The sequence below is a fragment of the Saccopteryx leptura genome, chromosome 1 (assembly GCF_036850995.1).
Source record: "Saccopteryx leptura isolate mSacLep1 chromosome 1, mSacLep1_pri_phased_curated, whole genome shotgun sequence".
NCBI classification, from domain to species: domain Eukaryota; kingdom Metazoa; phylum Chordata; class Mammalia; order Chiroptera; family Emballonuridae; genus Saccopteryx; species Saccopteryx leptura.
In genome coordinates this window covers 387,678,173-387,700,827 of record NC_089503.1, presented here as the reverse complement: position 1 = coordinate 387,700,827, position 22,655 = coordinate 387,678,173, and the positions used below count along the sequence as shown (strand labels likewise).

The 22,655-nt window shown below is 59.4% G+C and overlaps 2 protein-coding genes and 1 long non-coding RNA gene across 3 annotated transcripts; 2 read left to right on the top strand and 1 right to left on the bottom strand.

Annotated features, from left to right (window-relative positions):
• Window positions 1-2,419: 2,419 nt before the first annotated feature.
• LOC136389623 (uncharacterized) lies at window positions 2,420-7,945 on the bottom strand. Its single transcript, XR_010748330.1, has 2 exons — window positions 7,504-7,945; window positions 2,420-2,700 (listed from the first exon to the last, which is right to left on the bottom strand). It is a non-coding gene; the product is annotated as an uncharacterized lncRNA (long non-coding RNA).
• Window positions 7,946-9,782: 1,837 nt separating this feature from the next.
• On the top strand, window positions 9,783-11,343 carry FKBPL (FKBP prolyl isomerase like). The gene is made up of 2 exons (XM_066361462.1): window positions 9,783-9,883; window positions 10,206-11,343. The coding sequence occupies exon 2, from the start codon at window positions 10,281-10,283 to the stop codon at window positions 11,328-11,330; it is 1,050 nt and encodes a 349-aa protein (XP_066217559.1). The 5' UTR covers window positions 9,783-9,883; window positions 10,206-10,280; the 3' UTR covers window positions 11,331-11,343.
• A 513-nt stretch (window positions 11,344-11,856) lies between these two features.
• Window positions 11,857-22,330, top strand: ATF6B (activating transcription factor 6 beta). The gene is made up of 18 exons (XM_066359795.1): window positions 11,857-11,974; window positions 12,353-12,432; window positions 12,551-12,629; window positions 12,859-12,950; window positions 13,445-13,580; window positions 16,792-16,874; window positions 16,964-17,099; window positions 17,219-17,356; window positions 17,468-17,601; window positions 18,622-18,807; window positions 19,416-19,507; window positions 19,929-20,105; window positions 20,270-20,377; window positions 20,501-20,582; window positions 20,733-20,803; window positions 20,961-21,072; window positions 21,187-21,271; window positions 21,692-22,330. Exons 1-18 carry the CDS (start codon window positions 11,893-11,895, stop codon window positions 21,919-21,921), a joined length of 2,103 nt encoding a protein of 700 aa, XP_066215892.1. The 5' UTR covers window positions 11,857-11,892; the 3' UTR covers window positions 21,922-22,330.
• The last annotated feature ends 325 nt before the right edge of the window (window positions 22,331-22,655 follow it).

Genomic DNA, 22,655 nt, shown 5'->3' with positions numbered 1-22,655 from the left:
TGACAGCGGGACTCTGCACTCCTGGGGCACTCCCTGGCCGGGCCTCACTGGGTTCACACCTCTGTGACTGCCTGACATTCACCTGTGTCATTTTTTTTTCTTTTTTCTGAAGCTGGAAACGGGGAGAGACAGTCAGACAGACTCCCGCATGAGCCCCACCGGGATCCACCCGGCATGCCCACCAGGGGCGATGCTCTGCCCACCAGGAGGCGATGCTCTGCCCCTCTGGGGCATCGCTCTGCCGCGACCAGAGCCACTCTAGCGCCTGGGGCAGAGGCCAAGGAGCCATCCCCAGCGCCCGGGCCATCTTTGCTCCAATGGAGCCTCAGCTGCGGGAGGGGAAGAGAGAGACAGAGAGGAAAGAGGGGGGGGGTGGAGAAGCAAATGGGTGCTTCTCCTATGTGCCCTAGCCGGGAATCGAACCCGGGTCCCCCACACGCCAGGCCGACGCTCTACTGTTGAGCCAACCGGCCAGGGCCATTTTTCTTTTTTTGATGTAATTAATTTATTTATCTAATACCTCCTGGTTGTACAAGATTGACGTTCTACTTTCCTGATGGGTTTTCACACTTCACTTGAATATAAACCAAAAGAGGTGCAGACCTTTTCCCCACTGCCTTATTCCCAGAAGCTGCCACAGAGCCTGGCCGGGAGGAGGTCCTGGCCCGGAGGAGGGGCTGGCCCGGAGGAGGTCCTGGCCCGGAGGAGGTCCTGGCCCGGAGGAGGGGCTGGCCCAGAGGAGGTCCTAGCCCGGAGGAGGTCCTGGCCCGGAGGAGGGGCTGGCCCGGAGGAGGTCCTGGCCCGGAGGAGGTCCTGGCCCGGAGGAGGGGCTGGCCCGGAGGAGGTCCTGGCCCGGAGGAGGGGCTGGCCCGGAGGAGGTCCTGGCCCGGAGGAGGGGCTGGCCCGGAGGAGGTCCTGGCCCGGAGGAGGGGCTGGCCCGGAGGAGGGGCTGGCCGGGAGGAGGTCCTGGCCCGGAGGAGGGGCTGGCCCGGAGGAGGTCCTGGCCCGGAGGAGGTCCTGGCCCGGAGGAGGGGCTGGCCCGGAGGAGGTCCTGGCCCGGAGGAGGGGCTGGCCCGGAGGAGGTCCTGGCCCGGAGGAGGGGCTGGCCCGGAGGAGGGGCTGGCCGGGAGGAGGTCCTGGCCCGGAGGAGGGGCTGGCCCGGAGGAGGTCCTGGCCCGGAGGAGGTCCTGGCCCGGAGGAGGGGCTGGCCCGGAGGAGGTCCTGGCCCGGAGGAGGGGCTGGCCCGGAGGAGGGGCTGGCCCGGAGGAGATCCTCCACAAGGATGTGTCGAATGACTAAGACAGGTAGCTCCTGGAGTTGTACGAGGAGAAAATGGCGTGATACACACGAGACGTACGTGGCCATAATGCAGTCAGGGCTCGATAAAGAGCGGCTCTGGTCACTGAACATTGCACTGTGGTTAAAGGCTGCCCGTCCTGCCCAAAAACCCTGCCGAGAAGGGAAGGGCAAGCCAAATGCTTTGGGAGCAAACAGGAGGAGGAACACTTTTGACATAAATCCCAGTAGAACTAAAAAAGAAAACCACAGAAACCACCAAAGCCAAACAGAAGGGGAACTCACACTCTTTGGAAAGCTAGGATCTCTGTCCGCACGCTGATGCCAAGTGGCAGAAAGCAAGGGCGCCATATGGCTCCAGGTGGCGAGTAGGAAACACAGCGGGTGTGAGGATCAAACCCCCCACCAGCTGACCAGCTCGAAGCCTTGTGACAGGGCAGCACCGGCAAACACTCCGGGGAAGTGGAGACAGACCAGCCGCGAGCAGACGGGTGACACTGGGTGGGAAGGGGCGTCCCTCTCCGAACCCCCCCCTTACCCCTCCTGCCTTGCCAGGCTCTCTCCACCTGCAGCTCCACCCTTGAGTCTCAGCGCGTCACAATACTGACGGCCCTCCGCCAGGGCTCGGCCACCCGGACTGCTTTTCGGATCACCCCCAGCTGGACACGACTTCCCTGCCACTTACCATGTTTGCCCTCGAATCTGGGGCTCTGGTGAAATGACTCTTTACCCCAGGGGGTTGTGGGGAGCTGGAAGGGGGTGTGAGGGAGGAAGTGGTGATGGGCGGAGACTTGACTTGGGGGGGTGAACACACAATACAGGCTTACAGGTGATGTGTCGTAGAACCGTGCACCTGAAACCTGTAGAATTTTGTTAACCAAGGTCACCCCAATAAATTCAATTAAAAGGACAAAAATATATATATGACTCTTTTCCCTTATTAGACCACTGGTGGGGAATCTCTGTATTTATCTCCATGTTTCCCTGGTGAATTCTGAGTACTGAGCGGGGATTATTCAATGAATAAGAAAGAAGCCTTACTTCATCCATTTACAAAACCACCACCCGCTCACAGATTACTCAGCTCCTGGACCTCACCTTGGTTCTGCCATCAAATTAGATCTTTTCTTTTTCAATATTTTATTTATGGAGCTTAAGGCGTGGGGTGGGAGCAGGAAGCATCAACTCGTAGTAGTTGCTTTTCCTATGTGCCTGACCCGGCAAGCCCGGGATTTTGAACCGGCGATCTCAGCGTTCCAGGTTGAGGCTTTTCCACTGCGCCACCACAGGTCAGGCTCAAATGACATCTTCAATGAAGGCAAAACAACAACAACGCCCTTATGGAATAAGGCAGAGAGTAGCAGTATGTGGCCAGATCCTCAGAACCACCTTGGAAGGAGGAGACTCAAAAAGAAGGAAGGAAAGAATTGACTTTGGGTGAGGTGTAAAATGATATTTCCAGGTAAATTTTTTTTTTTGTACTTTTCTGAAGCTGGAAACGGGGAGGCAGTCAGACAGACTCCCGCATGCGCCCAACCGGGATCCACCCGGCACGCCCACCAGGGGGCGATGCTCTGCCCACCAGGGGGTGATGCTCTGCCCCTCCGGGGCGTCGCTCCGCTGCGACCAGAGCCACTCTAGCACCTGGGGCAGAGGCCAAGGAGCCATCCCCAGCGCCCGGGTCATCTTTCTTTCTTTCTTTTTTTTTTTTTTTTGTATTTTTCTGAAGTTGGAAATGGGGAGGCAATCAGATAGACTCCCGCATGCGCCAGACCGGGATCCACCCGGCATGCCCACCAGGGGGCGATGCTCTGCTCATCTGGGGCGTCACTCTGTTGTGACCAGAGCCATTCTAGCGCTTGAGGCAGGGCCATGGAGCCATCCTCAGCGCCCAGGCCAACTTTGTTCCAATGGAGCCTTGGCTGCGGAAGGGGAAGAGAGAGACAGAGAGGAAGGAGAGGGGGAGGGGTGGAGAAGCAGATGGGCGCCTCTCCTGTGTGCCCCGGCCAGGAATCGAACCCGGGACTTCCGCACGCCAGGCTGACGCTCTACCACTGAGGCAACCGGCCAGGGCTCCAGGTAAATTTTAAGAAACTTGTCAGATAGCCTGACCTGTGGTGGCACAGTGGATAAAGCGTCGACCTGGAAATGCTGAGGTCGCCGATTCAAAACCCTGGGCTTGCCTGGTCAAGGCACATATGGGAGTTGATGCTTCCTGCTCCTCCCCCCCTTCTCTCTCTCTCTTCTCTCTCTCTCTCTCTCTCTCTCTCTCTCTCTCCTTTCTAAAAAAAAAATGAATTAAAAAATTTTTTAAAAAAAGAAACTTGTCAGATAGAGGGTTTTCCCTCAGACCCATCCTCAGCAAAGCATTAGTGCCCCCTTGGAAGAGGAAAGTATTATTCCAGAATGGGGTTCATCTCCCTTAATCACAGCCCGCAGAATCAGTAGACCCCCCCAAGTCATTTCATTATCCCAGATGTATTTTTACTTTCTTCTTTTATAAAGGTCTTAGTTTATTAATCCTCTGATGAAAAATGTGCACAACCACCACAGATAAATTCACTGAAGAATCTTTAATTTTTTTATTTTTATTGATTTTTCAAGAGAGGGGGAGAGAGAGAGAGAGAGAGAGAGAGAGAGAGAGAGATACAAGTTTTTTATGCTTTCATTGGTTGACTCCTGTCTGTGCCCTGACTAGGGATCAAACCTGCAACCTTGGTGTGTCAGGACAGTGCTCTAACCCATTGAGCTACCTGGCCAGGGTCTCACTGAAGAATCTTTATTCCTTCTGTTAGGTAGGGTAGACTGCTATCAGGCAGGAGTGGGGGGGGGTATCGCACCCACTAATAAAAGGAGTCAGCAGTCTTAAGGTCTGCCAAAACAAAGTCACCAGATGTCCAGACAGCCTTGAAACCCTACAGGTTAGACCTGATAACTGAAACAAACCCTTGAAACTGAGAGTATATGTAACTCTTAGACTAGCTGAGCTGCCTGCTTGTGCCTTGTGCTGAGTGTAGTGCTTTGCTTAATAAACTGCTTGCTTCACTTGAACGCTGCACTCTGTCTTCTGAATTCATTCTAGTGAGCATGACAAGGATGGAGGATGGGCCCTGGCCAGTTGGCTCAGCGGTAGAGCGTCAGCCCTGGCGTGTGGAAGTCCCGGGTTCGATTCCCGGCCAGGGCACACAAGAGAAGCGCCCATCTGCTTCTCCACCCCTCCCCCTCTGCTTCCTCCTCTGTCTCTCTCTTCCCCTCCTGCAGTTGAGGCTCCATTGGAGCAAAGTTTGCCTGGGCGCTGGGGATGGCTCCATGGCCTCTGCCTCAGGTGCTAGAATGTCTCTGGTTGCAACAGAGCAACACTCAGATGGGCGGAGCATCGCCCCCTGGTGGGCATGCCGGGTGGATCCCGGTCGGGCGCATGTGGGAGTCTGTCTGCTGCCCCCAACTTCTCACATCAGAAAAATACAAAAAAAGAAAAAAGAAAAAAAGAAAAGAACGGAGGCCAGAGAAGCCCCCTTGGACTTGAGCCTCCTCTGAGATGTTGTCCAGCCCCCGGCTTTTGCCAGCACCGACACTGCAGCCCCCTACCCCCGATTTTCTTCATTCTGTTGACATTCTTTTTGCTGTTTTCTTGAGGTCTTCTTCTCATACACGTCATGCCTTGTAAGTCAATGTTTGGGTCCGTTTTTCTTTGCGTAACCCAGGGAATCATACGTACATCACGCCAAAGCCGGTTGTCCTGCCCCCACCCGTGGGTTCTGAATCCAAACACAACGATGACATATGACGTGGTCTTGGCTACATTTTGACTAATTCTTGACTTTCTTCCCCCAGAGTCTCCCATAACCTCACTCTCTTTCCGGAGGCTCCTCTCTGTTCTCTCCTGCCCTGCTCACCTGAGGCTGGGCGGGCGGGTTAGGGACGAAGTGAGTCATGTCCCAGGTGCACCCACAGACTTTGATGCTGGTGAGGTTAGTCTCTGTGCCACCAAAGGAAAAAAAACGGGGGAGCAGAGGACGCCTGGGACACCTGTAAGTGAGAGAGGGTGGGATTGAGCCCGGTCACTAGGGGAAGAAAGTTCCTTTTCCTCTCAGGTATGCTCTTCCATTTTCTTCTCAAATCTTGAGGGGAGAGAGGAGAGAAACATCGCTCCTTCCTCACTCCCCAGGCCGAGCCTCCATCCCAACAGGTAAGCAATTTTCCACCTGCCCTCCGCTCTCTGTGTCGTCCTCACACCCCGTACTCTCTAGCCAGGCCTGGGAGTAGAATTATCCTGGCCGTTTCCCTCCTTCTTCCTGACACCTTCGTGGCTGTTCCCAGAGAGCTGAGCCCCAGAATCCTGACCCTCGCGGGGCAGGAGCCGGGAGAGAGAAGCGGTGTGAGCCAGCAGTCACTCCGGGACGGGACATGTCGGGAGATGGCCCCTGCTCTCCCCCATCTCGGAGTCTTCACACCTGGGCTCCCTCCCGGTCCTGGGTTTCTCCAACGGAGACCTGGGGGGAGCCCGCAGATCCATGGGTTTCTCTCTGGGGACTTGAGTCCTCTGATACAACTTAAATTCTGTGTTTTCATTTGATGGGTCAGCTTTTAAAAAAATAACTATATTCATTCTGGATCACTTGGATTACTTTTTTTTTAGAAGTTTCAGCACCTGCCTGCTTGTATTGGGTTTTATGGTCACAGTGGTCACCAGGGATCCCTGAAGAGACAGAGGTGACAAAGTTAATTCAGTGTTTCTCAATATGGGAGTCTATGGTGTGTTCTCAGAACTTCAGTTTTTTGTGTGTTTATTTGTTGTTTTTGTTCTGTTTTGTAGTGAGAGAAAGACAGGCAGGAAGAGAGAGAAATGAGATACTTTAACTCACAGTCACAGCACCTTAAGCTGTTCATTGATTGCTTTCCTCTTATGTACCTTGACTGAGGGGTGGCCCCGGCCAAGCAAGTGACCCCTTGCTCAAGCCAGCAACCTTTGGGCTTAAGCCAGATGAGCCCACACTCAAGTTGGCAACCTCAGGGTTTCGAACCTGGGTCCTCAGCATCCCAGGCTGACACCCTAGCCATTGCACCACAGCCTGGTCAGGCAGCTCTAACTCATTCTTTAGAAGCCTATAAAAATGTCTCATCTCCAGCCCTGGCCGGTTGGTTCAGTGGTAGAGCGTCGGCCTGGCATGCAGGAGTCCCGGGTTCAATTCCCAGCCAGGGCACACAGGAGAAGCGCCCATCTGCTTCTCCACCCCTCCCCCTCTCCTTTCTCTCCTTTCTCTCCTTCCCCTCCTGCAGCCAAGGCTCCATTGGAGCAAAGATGGCCCGGGCATTGGGGATGGCTCTGTGGCCTCTGCCTCAGGCGCTAGAATGGCTCTGGTTGCAACAGAGCAACGCCCCAGATGGGCAGAGCATCGCCCCCTGGTGGGCATGCCGGGTGGATCCTGGTCGGGCGCATGCGGGAGTCTGTCTGACTGCCTCCCCGTTTCCAACTTCAGAAAAATACAAACAAAAAAAAAGTTTCATTTCCAAGGAGTATTCTGTCGTCCCACAGTCCCGCATTCACACTCAGAGCACCTCACGCTTCTCTGTAATCGCCTGTTCTCCTTGGCCAGACTTTAAGTTCCACGAGCAGAGGGACTGCATCTGTCTCATTCACCTACGTATCCCCACCCCTAGCATGCTGCCAGGGACACAGCAGGTGCTCAAGAAATATTTGTTGAATGAATAAATGCAGAGATGAAACACAAAGTAACTACAGACAAGTTCCTGCCCTTGCAGAATCTGTTGGAACTGAAACACACACACACACACAATATGAGGACATTACAAAGCAAATACACTTGTAGCAGAGGATCGTTTCTCTTCACCGGAAAGCAGCTGATCTTTGAAGGTCATTGGAGTGACCTGCTCAGTTAAGGAACACGTAATACAAATTAGCAATCTTTTCCCAGTGATTAGGGTATAGTCAAATCTTTTGTGACTTATTATAGACTTTCCGCTTTTCCCAGAAACCCCAGAAATGGAAAGAGGAAGAGGGAAGAAGAAAAGATAGATTAATTTTCAACAGGAGCCCACAGATTCCAAGAATCAGAGTATGGTTCCCCGATAGGGGGAAGAGGGTGGCAGTGTATTAAAGTTACCAGAAATAAACCTTAAAGAATAAAAAAGTCCAGGTTAGTGAGTCTCAACACGAAACAGGAAGCGGACTGTTCTGACACACACCTGTGGATAATGAGGAAGCTATCTTCCCTCCTGGCTGTCCCGCCATGGTCCTTGTAGCCTGGGGCACAGCAGCAGCTGTCAAAGAGCAAAGTCAAGGAGCCAAGGGGAGGTATGGAGACTGGGGTTCTGGACAAGCCAGGCTGAACCACAAAGGGACCCACATCTTCTATCAGGTGGGAGAGGCCCCGTCTCCCACGGATACACCCGGTGGAGCAGGTTATACCAGTTATATGTGCAAAATACAGGATGCACTGAAGGGGCCCAGAGCAAGGGGTGAACGGAACGGGGTGAGGTTATTCTAGACTCATGCGGCGGCAGCATCCAAAAGCGTCTTATAAATGCAGAATCCCAGGCCCTACCCCAGACTCTCTAAATCCGAACCTGCAATTTAAGTTCCCCCAGTGATTTATATGCACATCGTGGACGAAGAGGGTGCCACATGCCGAACCTGACAAGTTCAGGGGAGACCTGCACGGTGGCCTTGCGAAAACTCAGAACCTACAGTAACCACATAGGATGGTCTGAAATAAAAAACTTCCCAACTAACAGTGAGTCACAGCAGGTGGTCATGTCCTAGACCGGTATTTTTCCTCTGACAAAGGTCCGCGCTTACCTCAGTTGGGCCTGTTGTCCTTTTGCACCTACAATAACAGGCGTGATAACATACCTTAGACATGGAAGAGTACTCTTTCCCAGCATCCTCAGGGCAGTCACCCCATCCGAGCAGAAACCACAAACCCCCTCATTGTTATTATCATGTTGTTACTGTTAACCATCCTACACTTTTTTTTTTTTTTTTTTTGTGGCAGAGACAGACGGGGACATACAGACTGGAAGGGAGAGAGATGAGAAGCATCAATTCTTCATTGCATCACCTTAGTTGTTCATTGATTGCTTTCTCATATGTGCCTTGACCAGGGCAGGGGGTACAGCAGACCAAGTGACCCCTTGCTCGAGCCAGGGACCTTGGGTCCAAGCTAGTGAGCCTTGCTCAAACCAGATGAGCCCACGCTCAAGCTGGCGATCTCGGGGTCTCGAACCTGGGTACTCGAACCTGGGTCCTCTGCATCCCTCTGCATCCCAGTCCAACACTCTATCCACTGCGCCACCGCCTGGTCAGGCAACTGTTAACCATCCTATACCTGCCTCTGTAAAGGAAGTATGTGTCTATACATTTTGCTTTTTATCCAATCTCAGAGATTTCCCTACTTTGCTTTCTCCCACCTCCCTAATCTATCACCGATGGATTCCGTGTTACCCCTCCCCTTACGTCTTCCCCCTCCATTCTGATGTATATAAATAAAACAAGTGGTGAAACTGCCATCTGTCAGAGCATTTTCCCCAACCGTTGAGATCCCGCTATCTGGCAACTGTTGAGAGTTTGGCTCAAATAAACTCATAAAAATTCTTACAGGTTTGGACGTTTCTTATGCCGACAACATCAAAACTTGAAAAGCGTGCCCGACTAGGCAGTGCGCAGTGGTTAGAGCATTGGACTGGGACGCGGAGGACCCAGGTTCAAAACCCACCCCGAGGCTGCTGGCTTGAGCATGGGATCATAAACATGGCCTCACAGTCACTGGCTTGAACCCAATGGTCGCTAGCTTGAAGCCCAAGGTAGCTGGCTTGAGCAAAGGGTCACTCACTCTGCTGTAGCTACCCCCACCCCCATCAAGGCAGATATGAGAAAGCAATCAATGAACAACTAAGGTGCCGCAATGAAGAATTGATGCTTCTCATCTCTCTCCCTTCCTGTCTGTCCCTATCTGTCCCTCTCTCTGTCTATGTCACACACACACACACACACACACACACACACACACAAACACACACTTGAAAAGCACGGTCTAAGATTTCCCGAGGAAGGAGAGCTTGAAGGCTGAGATGAATAGGAACGAAAGGGTACGGGGACGCCTCAAGGGAGCAGAGCCGGCTGAGGAGAAAGGGGCCTGCGGCTTTATCTTGGGGCGCCCTGGCCTGAACGAGGCAAGGGGCAGACGCGCAGCCCCAAACAATAAAGTCAAGTGCACGCGGCCTGATGCTGCCAGGTAAAAGGACGACGGACCTGCTGCCGCTGTCACCCCGCTGTCGCCCCAATCCCCCATCCCAGGACCTCTCCAGGCTCAGTAACCTCGCCAGCCGCGTCCCCCGCCCCTCGGTTGCTAAGGCCTGAAGCTTCCGGACGCGGGGAGGAGGGGGGAATGACGTCACACACGGAAGGCGGGCTAACCAGGCTTCTCCCGCCTCCCGATTGGTTGCCCGGACTCGGACTTGGATTCGCCTCTTTGTGGGCTCGGTTAGCTGTCAGTGTCCCTCCCCCACGGCCACGGGGCCCCGCTGTCCTCTCCGCCGGCCGCAAGGCTCGGGGGAACAGCACGCGGTAAGCGCTTAGCTTTGGGAGGAGAGGTGATCCGGGTGATCCAGCCGGCGCTGCCCGGCTAGGCGCTCCGGCCGCCCAGACTCTTTTGGACTCGGTCAGTGTCCGTAGTTGGGGCGGGCACCCGAACCGCAGGGAATTGTGGGACTTAGAGTTCTGGATTCGTTCCCGGTGGAACCGAGGCTCGAGCAGGACAGGGATTTTTGGAGGGAAAAAAACAACAACAAATAAGGACTTTAAGAACCGGGTCCCAGGTTCCAGAAGGACGGTAAAGGAGTCTAAATTAGAATCCTGCCATTAGCATTGTTTTGATTTTTTTTTTCAGGTGCTGACCTGAACCTGGTCCATCCCTTTTCCGACCCAAACCGTTGACCCGCGGGAGAAGAGACCAGGCAGCGATATGGAGACGCCACCAACCAATGCAGTGGGAGAGAAAAACACCTCTCAACCGCAGCAACCACGGGGACATAACCCCAAGAAGACCCTTGATTCAGCTGCTCAGATTAGGCAGCAGCCCCAAGAGCCTCTTACTGAAGTTCTTGAGCTGAAAATGAGCCCAGACCCAGCCAGCCCAAGTCTAGAGAGTCCTCAAGGGACTGAAAAACTGCCTGCTGGACTTGCATCAGACTCCGATAAGTCTCACGGGTCAGATAATGAGACGCCAGAGCCCCTCCACGCTTCTGATCTCTGGTACTGTCCAGACGGCAGTTTTGTCAAGAAGATCATAGCCCGTGGCCATGGTTTGGACAAACCCAAGCTGGGCTCCCGCTGCCGGGTGCTGGCTTTTGGGTTTCCTTTTGGGTCAGGGCTGCCAGAAGGCTGGGGAGAGCTAACTATTGGATTAGGCCCGTGGAGGGAGGAGACCTGGGGGGAGCTCACAGAGAAATGCTTGGAGTCCATGTGTCAGGGTGAGGAGGTAGAGCTTCGGGCCCCTGGGTACTCTGGACCTCCTGTCAGGCTCACACTGGCTTCCTTCACTAAGGGCCAGGACTCCTGGGAGCTGGAGGACAGCCAGAAGGAGGCTCTGGCCATGCAAGAACGTGCGAGGGGCACAGAATTATTTCGCTCCGGGAACCCTGAAGGGGCTGCCCGATGCTATGGACGGGCTCTTCGGCTGCTGCTGACTTTACCCCCACCTGGTTCTCCAGAACGAATTGCCCTTCATGCCAACCTGGCTGCCTGTCAGTTGCTGCTAGGGCAGCCGGACTTGGCAGCCCAGAGCTGTGACCGGGTGCTGGAACGGGAGCCTGGGCATTTAAAGGCCTTGTACCGAAGAGGGGTTGCCCAGGCTGCCCTTGGGAACCTGGAAAAAGCAATTGCTGACCTCAAGAAGGTGCTGGCGGTAGACCCCAAAAACCGGGCAGCCCAGGAGGAGCTGGGAAAGGTGATCTTTCAGGGGAAGAAACAGGATGCAGGACTGGCTCAGGGTCTCCGCAAGATGTTTGTCTGATTAAAAAGGAAAAGAGACAGGAACCTGAGAATTGTGATCTTTACTGTGAGATTGGGGGTGGGGGGAGGTAGGTTTCCAGCCCACTCCCAGCTCTCGCCTTCGTAGGGGAGGTAGTAGTGGTCTGAGTGCGCCTCTTGACGTTTTCTTTTACCATGATAAAGCCATGGTTACCTGAGCTGTGTTTGATGGGGCTTACCCATTCCGAAGATGAACAGAAGCTGTCTAAACCTTCAAATTTAGGACTGGTTGGGGGAGATGGCGAACCTTTAAATCTTAAGACCTAAAACTCCCAAGGTGCTTTCTCGATGCGTCCCGTTTCGCGCATGCGCAAACACCACCACCTGGTGCTGCCGAGCGCAACCTCCTGCTCCTGCCATGCTCCCATTGGTCCAGCCTGTAGAGCCACCGCCTCTATTGGTTCGTGTGCTCAGCACCCAGGTCTCCCACTGGTCGGAAGAGCTTCCGGGATGCCCTCTTTTTTTTTGAAGAGTCAACGGATTGGTTGCTGATGGGGAGAGGCGGGCTTTGGGAGCCGGCTCGTGGTTGGGGGGCGGGGGGAAAGATGGCGGAGCTGATGCTCCTCAGCGAGGTCGCGGACCCGACGCGCTTCTTCGCCGACAACTTGCTGAGCGCGGAGGACTGGGGTGTGTGGGGCGAGGCCCCGCGGCCGGGCGGGGGCTGTGGCCGAGGTCGCGCCCGTGCGGCCCGCCGGGAGGACGCGCACGCCGCAGGGGGAGGCTGGGCCCATGCGGAGGGCAGCGCCGCTGACGGCGGAGCGGGGGCGGCCGGGCGCGCCTTCGGGGCTGCGGGAGTCGGGGGGGAGCCCCGCTGCCCGCGGACACTGCGGGCCGGGCCGGGGCTGGAGTGGGCGGGCTGGGTCCCTTTCCGAGGGGGCGGGCGGTGGGCCGGGCCGCGCCGACCCGGTGAGGACGGGGACGAGAGTTGTGCGCGGACCCGCGGACCGGGCTGGACCGGACCGGGCCGGGCCGCCCAGGGCCCCTGACGCTCGGCCGCCCCTGCAGACTGTGGCCTGTACACCGCCCTGGACGAGGTGGCCGAGGAGCCGACGCAGCTCTTCCGCTGCCCGGAGCAGGATGTGCCGGTACCGCTCCCCCGCTGCCCCAGTCTCTTCCCCTCCCGGCGGGCGGGAGCGGCCCCGGACCCCGGGCCGGGGCCGAGCTGTCTCACGGTCCTCCCTTCCGATCCCCTCCCGTCCTCAGTTCGGCAGCTGCATGCTGGACGTGGGGATGGATGTCAGCCCCCCCGAGCCCCCCTGGGACCCCTTGCCGATCTTCCCAGGTAAGATACCGTTTGCGGTGCCTTCGTCCTTCCGGAAGTCCTCATTCTTCTCCACTTCCCGGGAATCGTGCAGCCCCCACCCCGTGCCCCGTCCTCCCCACGCAGTGCCCGCTGCACCCTCTGTGTGCCCGCTGCTGCGGGGCCGCCGCGGGGAGGGCCGGGTTGGACACCTCCTTGGACTCTTCTCAGGCTCTGCGTCCTGCTGACTTTCTAACCCGTTTTCCTCCAGAGCTGCAGGTGAAGTCCGAGCCGTCTTCTCCCTGCTCGTCGTCCTCCGTCAGCTCCGAGTCGTCGTGTCTGTCCTCGGAGCCCTCCGTCCAGGTGAGAGCCATCTCCCCGCTTCTCCCGGTGCCGAGGACCCTGCTCCCCTCCCGTCACCCGCAGGCGCTGAGGGTGGGTGTGTGGCGGCCCAGGGTGGGGGCAGCGTCTTCCCTGCCTTTGTCCCGTCTTTATATTCTCGTTACACCTCCCCGCGGTTTCCAGAAGTGAAAATGGAACCCTTTTAGTACGTGGAGATACGTGGTGGGGCAGGGGAGAAGAGAATCGTGCGCCGCGGAGAATTCTGGAACTGTTCTCGTCCGCGTTGTCCACTCCGAGGAAGTGTTTGAAATCATTAGGTGTCATCAGCCCTCCCAGGGGTAAATCAGGAAGCGAGAACCAGGCGGGGGAGACAGCGTAGGGAGATGTGGAATACCACTCCCACCAGAGGGTCAGATCATTGGAGGCTGTAACTTGTAAAACCTTTTCTTCTTGCTTCTACTCTCAATACCTCTCTTGTTTTCTCCCCCTCCCCCTTCACCCCGGCTCTCACCCAGGCCGCTGGTGTGGGAGAGGTGCTGGTTGTAAAGATAGAGTCCTTGGCACCCCCACTGTGCCTCCTGGGAGAGGACCCCACATCCCCCATTGAAACCGTCCAGATCAACGTGGGCGCCACCTCGGATGATTGCTCAGGTAATGTAACAGCCTGCCTCCCCAGGCCTTACGGAGGCGGGAGGTGCCCGCGAGTGCGTGCACCGGTGTGTATGGGGCGGGGCAGGAGCCCCGCCAGGAGGAGAAGGTGGGGGCAGTGGCAGATAACAGGAGAGAGGCAGGACCGAGGAGGGTTTCGGGGAACCAGAGCGAGACCAGCGCTAAAGAGGCGGGTCTGATTGTTGTTTCTTTTCCTTGTTCTCAGTATCCTGCCCTTGATTTAACTTCCTGTTGCTTTGCATTTCTTAAAGACTTTGGACAGTATAGGGCGTGTTTAAACACACAGGAAAGCTGGAATACTGTGTACCCAATTTTGACGTTGTACCGTTAACAGTGTTTGTGTTCATTTTTGAGCATCAGTCAAGTTTGCGTATTCTAATATGTTTAGTCTGCGACGTTTATTGAGCACCTGCCCCACGCCAGGCACTGGCCTGGGTGCTGGGGTTGCTATGATGAGAAAGACGGGAGCGACACACTGACCCGGGGACCCTGTAGCGTGGCGGGGCAGGGAGAGAGTACTGGTCAGCACAGACGGGGTCATCCTGGGACAGGGGTCATTAGAGGGCACGGTGACAGCTCATAGGAGAGGACCTCACACTGATGGGGGCTGGCTCTGGGATGTGCTGCTGGAGGAGGGGTTTCCTGAGCTGGGTTTCAAAGGACACATGGAAGGTAGCCAGAAGGAGAATGTGGGGATGGCTGTGTGTGCGTGTGTGTGACTGTGTGCAGGAGGACGGGGCCCCGCTGGCCCGGCCTGGGGAGCTCCCAGCCGTAGAGAGAGAGAGAGAGAGAGAGTGTGTGCAGGGGGACGGGGCCCCGCTGGCCCGGCCTGGGGAGCTCCCAGCCGCTGAGGTCCAGAGCACAGGTGTGGACATAGCCCCACCTGACTGACAGCTGTGCGTGTGCGTGTGTGTGCGTGTGTGTGTGACTGTGTGCAGGGGGACGGGGCCCCGCTGGCCCGGCCTGGGGAGCTCCCAGCCGCTGAGGTCCAGAGCACAGGTGTGGACATAGCCCCACCTAACCATCGGCTGTGCATGTGCGTGCCTGTGTGTGTGTGTGTGTGTGTGTGTGTGTGTGTGAGGGAGAGAGAGAGAGAGAGAGAGAGAGACTGTGTGCAGGAGGACGGGGCCCAGCTGGCCCGGCCTGGGGAGCTCCCAGCCACTGAGGTCCAGAGCACAGGTCTGGACATAGCCCCACCTAACCAACAGCTGTGCGTGTGTGTGTGTGTGTGTGTGTGTGTGAGAGAGAGAGAGAGAGAGAGAGAGAGACTGTGTGCAGGAGGAAGGGGCCCAGCTGGCCCAGCCTGGGGAGCTCCCAGCCGCTGAGGTCCAGAGCACAGGTGTGGACTTAGCCCCACCTGACCGACGGCTGTGCATGTGCGTGCTTGTGTGTGTGTGTGTGTGTGTGTGCGCGCGTGTGCGTTCGTGTGTGTGTGTGTGTGTGTGTGTGTGTGTGTGTGTATGACCTGCGTCTGTTCAGAGTGGATGTGGGCGGGGTTGGGAGTTGGCACAGCTGTAGAGGCTGCAGGACCAGGTGGGCACGCTGCTAGGGGACTCTCGTCTGTTATCCTCTGGGCAGTTGGGAGCCTTGAAGAACCGAGCAGGAAGCAGTGTGTGGGAAGATGACTGGCGGCAGAGTGAGGAGTGGACGCAGAGAGGCAGGGCTGGCGGCGGGAGGGCCGAGGGAGAGGCTCCCGCCGTGCGTGAAGTGAGGTATTGGAGGCCGAGAAGAAGGCTGCAGGGTGGAGCTGGACGGGTGAGCTCAGTGATCCCCTGGGCTTGGGGCAGGAGTCAGCGCATGCCCAGGTTTCTGGCCGGGGTAGCTGTCCAGTAGGCAACGGCACTATTCACGGGCTGGAGCGTGCAAGGGCAGGCGCCCTCTGGGGAACATGGTGACCTCAGTGTTGAGGGCCTGGTGGGTTTCATGGAGCCGTCAGGATTCCCTGGCACTGCCTCGCCAGCCAGAAGCAAGGGGGGGCCCGGGTGTCCCCTGTTCCCGGTCCCTCCTGGGCCTCACAGCAGGGCAGAAGGATGGAGAACGGGCATGGAGGAACAAACAGGCCGTGAGCACATTATTAGAAGTCACAAGGAGAGCAGACCCAGTAAGGACTGGAAAGCCTTTGACAGCCAAAAGGTTGCTGCTGACTTTGCAATCAGTAGTGTTACTGGAGTCATCTCCCTGCAAGCTGGTTTCCGAGGGCCTGTTCTGGGCTCATCACGGGGACAGTCCTGGGAAGGAAGACGTACTCCTTGCTTTTGAGAGTCCCGGAGAGTTGTTTTGCATGGTTAACAGCTCAGTTAGCGGTCACCTCCGAGGATGGGGCCTAGGATCTGAGGGCTGGTAGGCAAGGAAGGGAAGGGGATACGCTTCTCCCCGAATTCCCCTTTATTTCTTTGGAATTTTTTATATTGTGACCGTATTTCCTATTCAAAAATATAAATTGGTTAGAAACTTTGGGACAGCAGTATTGGTGATCATAAAACTGCGCACCGAAATGAGGAGTGTGGAGCAGAGTTAGTAGCAGATTGGTGACCTGGGTGGCGGGAGCTGAACTGCCCGCTGGAGGGGTTAGATTCGCCTGCATGAGGCAGTCAACAAGTCTGTGGATTTGACAGGCCGTGAAGGTTCCGCGGTGGCCGGGCTTTGTGACGTGCTGTCTGGGAGGCTGACGGGCGTGGGGGGGATTGTGTGAGGGGACAGTGGTGAGCTCTGTGTAAGTCCAGCTGCACTGGGGTGAACGGTGGGGCCGGAGGAAGAAAGGGAGCAGCAGGGAGCTCGGGGGTCAGGATCGGGCACGGGGAGCCGTGGAGGGGAGCCGTCGGGCTTGTCAGCCCGGAGGTGAGTGACAGCGCTGGGCCAGGAGGAGGTGGAAGCTGGCCGACAGGAGTGTGGGCTGTATGAGTGCTGCAGAGTCCCTGCCGGGGCCTCTCTGAATGGACCTGGTCTGTGAGGACGAGAGAGGGAAGCAGAGGGCAGGGACGGCGGAGCGGGGTGGCAATGGGCAGCGGCAGCAGATGGGGAGTCCCGGAAGCAGAGGGCGGGGCGGGGGAGGTGGAGGAGAGCCTGCGGGTCCCCGCCCAGGGCGGGGACCGGGTAGGTACCAGGCGAAGTGGCCATCCCCTTTTCCCATCTCCACCCTCTTCCCTTCAGTGTTTATCTGACACCAGTGTTTGTCTCGTCTTGCCACCCACAGATGTCCAGACCAAGACGGAGCCTGCCTCTCCCACTTCCGCCCCCTCGGAAGCTCCCTCGCACTCGGCGGAGTCCCCCAACCAGGTGAGCACGGGTGTTCCTCCTCCTGGGCACGACCGAGCTTCCTCGCACCCTGCGCCTCTCACACCCACGTTTTCTGGGACGCCCCCCAGGCTCTGCTAGGGGAGGAGGTGCTGGAGGTGAAGGCGGAGTCCCCCGCCCCGCAGGGGTGTCTCCTGCCAGATGTCCTAGGCCCCCCACTCGGAGCAGTCCAGATCAGCGTGGGTCCGTCCACCGATGGCTCCTCAGGTAACAGGGTCCCTGACAGCTGGGGTCCCTGGCAGAGGCCTTTAGTACAGACACTTCCCCCTCTTGCCTTCCTTCTTTCCTTCTTTTCACCTTCCTTCCCTCCTTCCACCTTCCTTCAGGCAGAGCCCTGCCCGCCCGGAAGCCACCGCTGCAGCCCAAACCCGTGCTGATAGCCGCTGTCCCGGTCCCGGTGCCGCCCCGCCCCGCGCCGCCCCACGCCGCCGTGCTCCTGCAGCCGCTCGTGCAGCCTCCCCCAGGTACTGCGGGAGGACGTAGCCGGCCAGCCCGGCCTGGGGAGCTCCCCGCCGCTGAGGCCCGGAGCGCAGGTGTGGACGCAGCCCCACCTGACCAACGGCCGTCACTTCCAGTGTCCCCAGTGGTCCTTATTCAAGGTGCCATTCAAGTTCAGCCCGAGGGGCCAGCCCCCGCTGCCGCACGGCCCGAGAGGAAGAGCATTGTCCCGGCCCCGACACCCGGGAACTCCTGTCCCCCCGAAGTGGATGTGAGTGTCGGGGCGGCCAGTCCTGGGGACGGCAGGAGAGTGTCGGGTGTGGTGAAGAACTGTGGAGCGAGGAGAGGAAAAGGGAGGGAGCTGACGGTCAGAGTGGACCCCCGTCTATGTAGGAGCATCAGCTGTATGCAGCTTTAGAACGCGTAGGTCTGTCAGACTGCAGACAGAAGTGGGGGTGGTCTCGGTAACCAAAGGCGGGGACCCTCCTGTGTTATGGTTGCAGCAGTGGTTGGAAGAGGGGGGCTGCTTGGAAAACCAGGCAGCAAGGTTAACTTAGGGCCCTGAAAAGGAGAACTGAGAGGAAGGAAACCAGCCAGAAGCAGAGAAACTGAGGCTCCAGTAGGAGCCAGGGCGGAGGAAGTTCTCCTGCAATCTAACTTGTCTCAGCTCTGAGCAATAGGACCAGGGAGTGGTTGAGAGAAGGGCTCTCTCCCTGGAGTGATTTTTTTTTAAAGAGTTGATTGGCCCTGGCTGGCCGGCTCAGTGGAAGAGCGTCGGCCCAGTGTGTGGATTGCCCAGGTTCGATTCCCAGTCAAGGCACACATGAGAAGTGACCGTCTGCTTCTCTTCCCCTCCCTCTGCCCCTTCTCCCTCTCTCAGCCAGCCAGGGCCTCGACTGGTTTGAGCGTTGGCCCTGGGCGCTGAGGACGGCTGGGTCGATCAGAGCATCAGCCCCAGATGGGGATTGCCAGGTCATCCTGGTCGGGGTGCATGCGGGACTCTATCTACCCTCCTCCCACTTAAAAAAAAATTACCAATTTTAGAGAAAGAGAGAAGCAGGGGCGGGGGAAGCAGGAAAACATCAGCTCATAGTAGTTGCTTCTCGCAAGCCCTGGGTTTTGAACCAGCGGCCTCAGCGTTCCAGGCTGACGCTTTATCCAGTGCGCCACCGGAGGCCAGGCTCCTTGAAATGCTCCCCGATGCTTTAATGAGGCCAGGAAGGCGGGAGGGGATCCCGGGAGCGGTTGGGATGGGGGTCTAGTGCCCCCTCCTGCCTCTCACTCTCCCCAGGCCAAGCTGCTGAAGCGGCAGCAGCGCATGATCAAGAACCGGGAGTCGGCGTGCCAGTCGCGGAAGAAGAAGAAGGAGTACCTGCAAGGCCTTGAGGCCCGGCTGCAGGCCGTGCTGGCTGACAACCAGCAGCTGCGGCGTGAGAACGCGGCCCTGCGGCGGCGGCTGGAGGTCCTGTGGGCCGAGGTGAGCCATGTCCCCAACCCTGGGGGGTGAGACCGCGGCTGGGGGTCCTGTGGGCCGACCCCGGGGGGTGAGACGGCGGCTGGGGGTCCTGTGGGCCGACCCCGGGGGGTGAGACGGCGGCTGGGGGTCCTGTGGGCCGACCCCGGGGGGTGAGACGGCGGCTGGGGGTCCTGTGGGCCGACCCCGGGGGGTGAGACGGCGGCTGGGGGTCCTGTGGGCCGAGGTGAGCGTGGGTCCTTCACCCCGGGGGGTGAGACGGCGGCTGGGGGTCCTGTGGGCCGACCCCGGGGGGTGAGACGGCAGCTGGGGGTCCTGTGGGCCGAGGTGAGCGTGGGTCCTTCACCCCGGGGGGTGAGACGGCGGCTGGGGGTCCTATGGGCCGACCCCGGGGGGTGAGACGGCAGCTGGGGGTCCTGTGGGCCGAGGTGAGCGTGGGTCCTTCACCCCGGGGGGTGAGACGGCGGCTGGGGGTCCTATGGGCCGACCCCGGGGGGTGAGACGGCGGCTGGGGGTCCTGTGGGCCGAGGTGAGCGTGGGTCCCCGACCCCGGGGGGTGAGACCGCCCTCCGGAGCACTCACCCGACCCCCTCTCTCCCTCTGCGCCCCAGAACAGCGAGCTCAAGCTGGGCTCTGGGAACAGGAAGGTGGTCTGCGTCATGGTCTTCCTCCTCTTCATCGCCTTCAACTTCGGGCCTGTCAGGTGAGGCGCTCCTGCCGCCAGGGTCAGGTGGAGACAGCCTCGGCCACCTGGTTCCCGCTGCGGGCTGTCCCCTCCGTCCCCTTCCCGCCCCACACGCATCCAGCTAGGGGGTCCCTCGGGTCCCCGCCAGTCTCAGACGGTTGGTCCTGGGGCCGCTGGTGCTGGTGCCAGTGCTGGGAGACTGCCTCCTGAGTGGGTTGGGGGGAGGCTGCTCTCCTCTTGTGTTTCCTGGACCCGTGCTGCGCGGTGGGGGTTTCCTGTGCCGGCCGGCAGGCAGAGACTTGAACTCGCACTCGGACTGGACTAAGGGCACTGAGACCGGGCCCCACCCTCTGCCCCACCCTCGACCTGCTGGAGCCGCCCCTGGTGCCCTGTCCTCCCCTGTCCACCCCTGTCCACCCCTGTCCGCCCCTGTCCGCAGCATCAGCGAGCCGCCGGCGGCCCCCGTCTCCCCGTGGACGAGCAGAGAGGAGCCTCGGCCCCGGAGACACTTGCTGGAGTTCTCAGCGCAGCCGGTGCGGGGAGACAAGCCCGTCCAGGGCCCCGCCCCGGACCCTGTGGAGCCCCCGCCAGGCCACGAGGGCCAGGCCGGCTACAGGTGAGGAGAGGGCCCACTCGGGGTGCTGTGCCTGTCTTCTCCCCAAGTTTACGTTTCCTTGCGACGGGCCACCGCCGCCCTCTGCTGTCCCGGACCTCTCTGTTGGTGGCCTGCTGGGCAGCGATGGTCACTCCCGGCCTTGGTAACTCCCCGCCTCGCCACAGGAACCTGACCGCCTTCCCTGGGGGCGCCAAGGAGCTGCTGCTGCGGGACCTGGACCAGCTCTTCCTGTCCTCGGACTGCCGCCACGTCAACCGGACTGAGTCCCTGAGGTGCGGGGACCCCGGGCCGGGCACCTCCCTGCCGCTCCCTGCTCCTGCTCCCTGGGGTCTAGTGCCCCCTCCCGCCTCTGCCGGAGCCCAGCCTGGCACGGAGCTGTCTCCTCTGCCCCCCAGGCTGGCGGACGAGCTGAGCGGCTGGGTGCGGCGCCACCAGAGAGGCCGGCGGAAGGCGCCCCGCAGGGCCCAGGAGGGACAGGTGCACAGGGCCTGGGGTCCCGGGGCTTTGGGGGGCACCCTGGGGAGGTCCGAGAAGGACATGACAGGTGGGTGAGGTGGCAGCGGCTTCCAGGGCCGTCTCTCTGTCCCTCCTTCGCCCTCTCAGACCCTCAGACTCCTCTTCCTCCAGAAGCCGCAGCGCCGGAAGACGTGGCCTCCAGTCACGGCGGTCCCCACCCGCCCCCCTGGGCCCCCCGAAAGGTGAGTCTGGTGGGTGCGTTTCCTTGTTGACCAGGTTCCCCTCTAACGAGTTCAGCGCCCACTGGCTTCCTGCCCCCACTCCTGCCTTCTCGCCTCCTGCCACCCCCACGGGAGGGGGCCCTGTGCTCCCTCCCGACTCCGTCCCCCACCTGTGCAGGGACCCCGCGGGCCAGCTGCAGCTCTACCGCCACCCGGACCGCTCGCAGCCCGAGTTCCTGGACGCCATCGACCGGCGGGAAGACACGTTTTATGTTGTCTCCTTCCAGCGGGTGAGCCCCCAGCCTGTCCTGTCGTCCCGGGTCCTGTCCTGTCACCCGGGTCCCACGGCGCGCTCAGGCTGAGGCGGCTCTCCCCCACCCCTGGCCTGGCCCCTCTGTTTCCAGGACCACCTGCTGCTCCCAGCCATCAGTCACAACAAGACCTCTCGGCCCAAGATGTCCCTGGTGATGCCCGCCATGGCCCCCAATGGTGAGGCTCTCCCTGCGGGGTGGGGGGGCCCGGACACCGAGGAGGGGTCCTAGGCTTGGGAGCTGAGGGGGCGGGAGAAGGGGCATTCCAGACACGCCAGACTCCTGGGCGGGAAGCGGGAAATAGGGAAATGGGCGTGCAGCAAGCCCAGTGGGGGGGTGCAGGCGCTGGGGGAGGAAGACGGGTCTGTCCTCGCGGAAGGGGCCTGGATGGGAGCTGGGTGTGGGGGATAGGGAACTGCCGGACCCCCTCTGTGTTCCCTTCGTGTCCTCCTCTGTGACCTCACTCTCATCAGTGTCCCTCCCGCGCCTGCTCACCCCACCCTGCTCCTCCATTGACCCTGCCGCCCCCCCCGGACCCGCCCTGTCCCCACCCTTCCCCCACGTCCGCCCCTGCTCTCCTGTGCCCCCCCCCCCACAGAGACCCTGTCGGGCCGGGGGGCCGCTGGGGACTACGAGGAGATGATGCAGATCGAGTGTGAGGTCATGGGCACCCGGGTGATCCACATCAAGACCTCCACGGTGCCGCCCTCCCTCCGGAAACAGCCGTCCTCGACCCCCGGCAATGCCACGGGCGGCCCTGTGCCGGCGTCCACAGCCGGCCATGCCCGTCAGCCTGCCCGGGGGCCCCTCTACCTCAGCCACCCCTGACCTCTGCCTGTCACACTGACCTGGGCTGGGACGGGTGCTCCCCTCCCTGCGCCTGGCGCTTGGGCCCTGGGTAACGGGAGGACAGTGGGGCTGAGCACTGACCGGGGTGGGGTGTGCCTCCTCCACCCCTTTCTGGGATACAGGGCTCCTCGCATTTCTCTGAACCCCGGCCCCGGCTTCTTTCTCTGGGGGCACCGAGTGAGGGTCAGCTTTGGGGGGGGTGGGCTCTTGACTCTTTTGCTTCTCTCTGTGGGGTGTGGAGACGGACCGTAGTCCCTGGGCGGGACAGGGGCCACTTTGACACTGTGGGGCTCGTTTCTGGGTGTAACAGAAGGGAGGTGAAGGTCAGGTTTAAGTGTGTGTATGTCTTTTTTTTAATTGTTAAATAAACAACTTGGAGGGAGTTAAAGGAACGGTGGCTGCCTTCCTGGCTCGGGACGAGGACTTTGGGGGGAAGCAACTCCTCTGGGGCCAGCATGTCAGAGGCTGATGCCCTGCAGACAGCTGGCACTGGGCTGGGGGGCGGGGGGACACAGACGTGCGACCCCCCTTGCCCTGCACCCCTGGGGCGTGTGGGCGGGAGGCCTGCAGTGGGAGCGTGTCTCATGGTTGACAGCCAGAGGATACGGATCCCTGGAATGTGTCTGAGTAAACAGGAAGGACAGGGGGCCCCACGCCCTTTGGGGGGAGCAGCCTCCCGCGGCCCCCTGCATTCTAGCAGGTTCTTTCTCCCT

Excerpts from the sequence above, each read along its gene's own strand:
- ATF6B (XM_066359795.1), top strand. The coding sequence starts at position 11,893 with ATGGCGGAGCTGATGCTCCTCAGCGAGGTCGCGGACCCGACGCGCTTC. Across the intron at positions 13,581-16,791 it reads CACCTCGGATGATTGCTCAG|ATGTCCAGACCAAGACGGAG; the intron begins GTAATGTAACAG and ends TGCCACCCACAG. Across the intron at positions 21,073-21,186 it reads ATGTTGTCTCCTTCCAGCGG|GACCACCTGCTGCTCCCAGC; the intron begins GTGAGCCCCCAG and ends CTCTGTTTCCAG.
- FKBPL (XM_066361462.1), top strand. The coding sequence starts at position 10,281 with ATGGAGACGCCACCAACCAATGCAGTGGGAGAGAAAAACACCTCTCAA.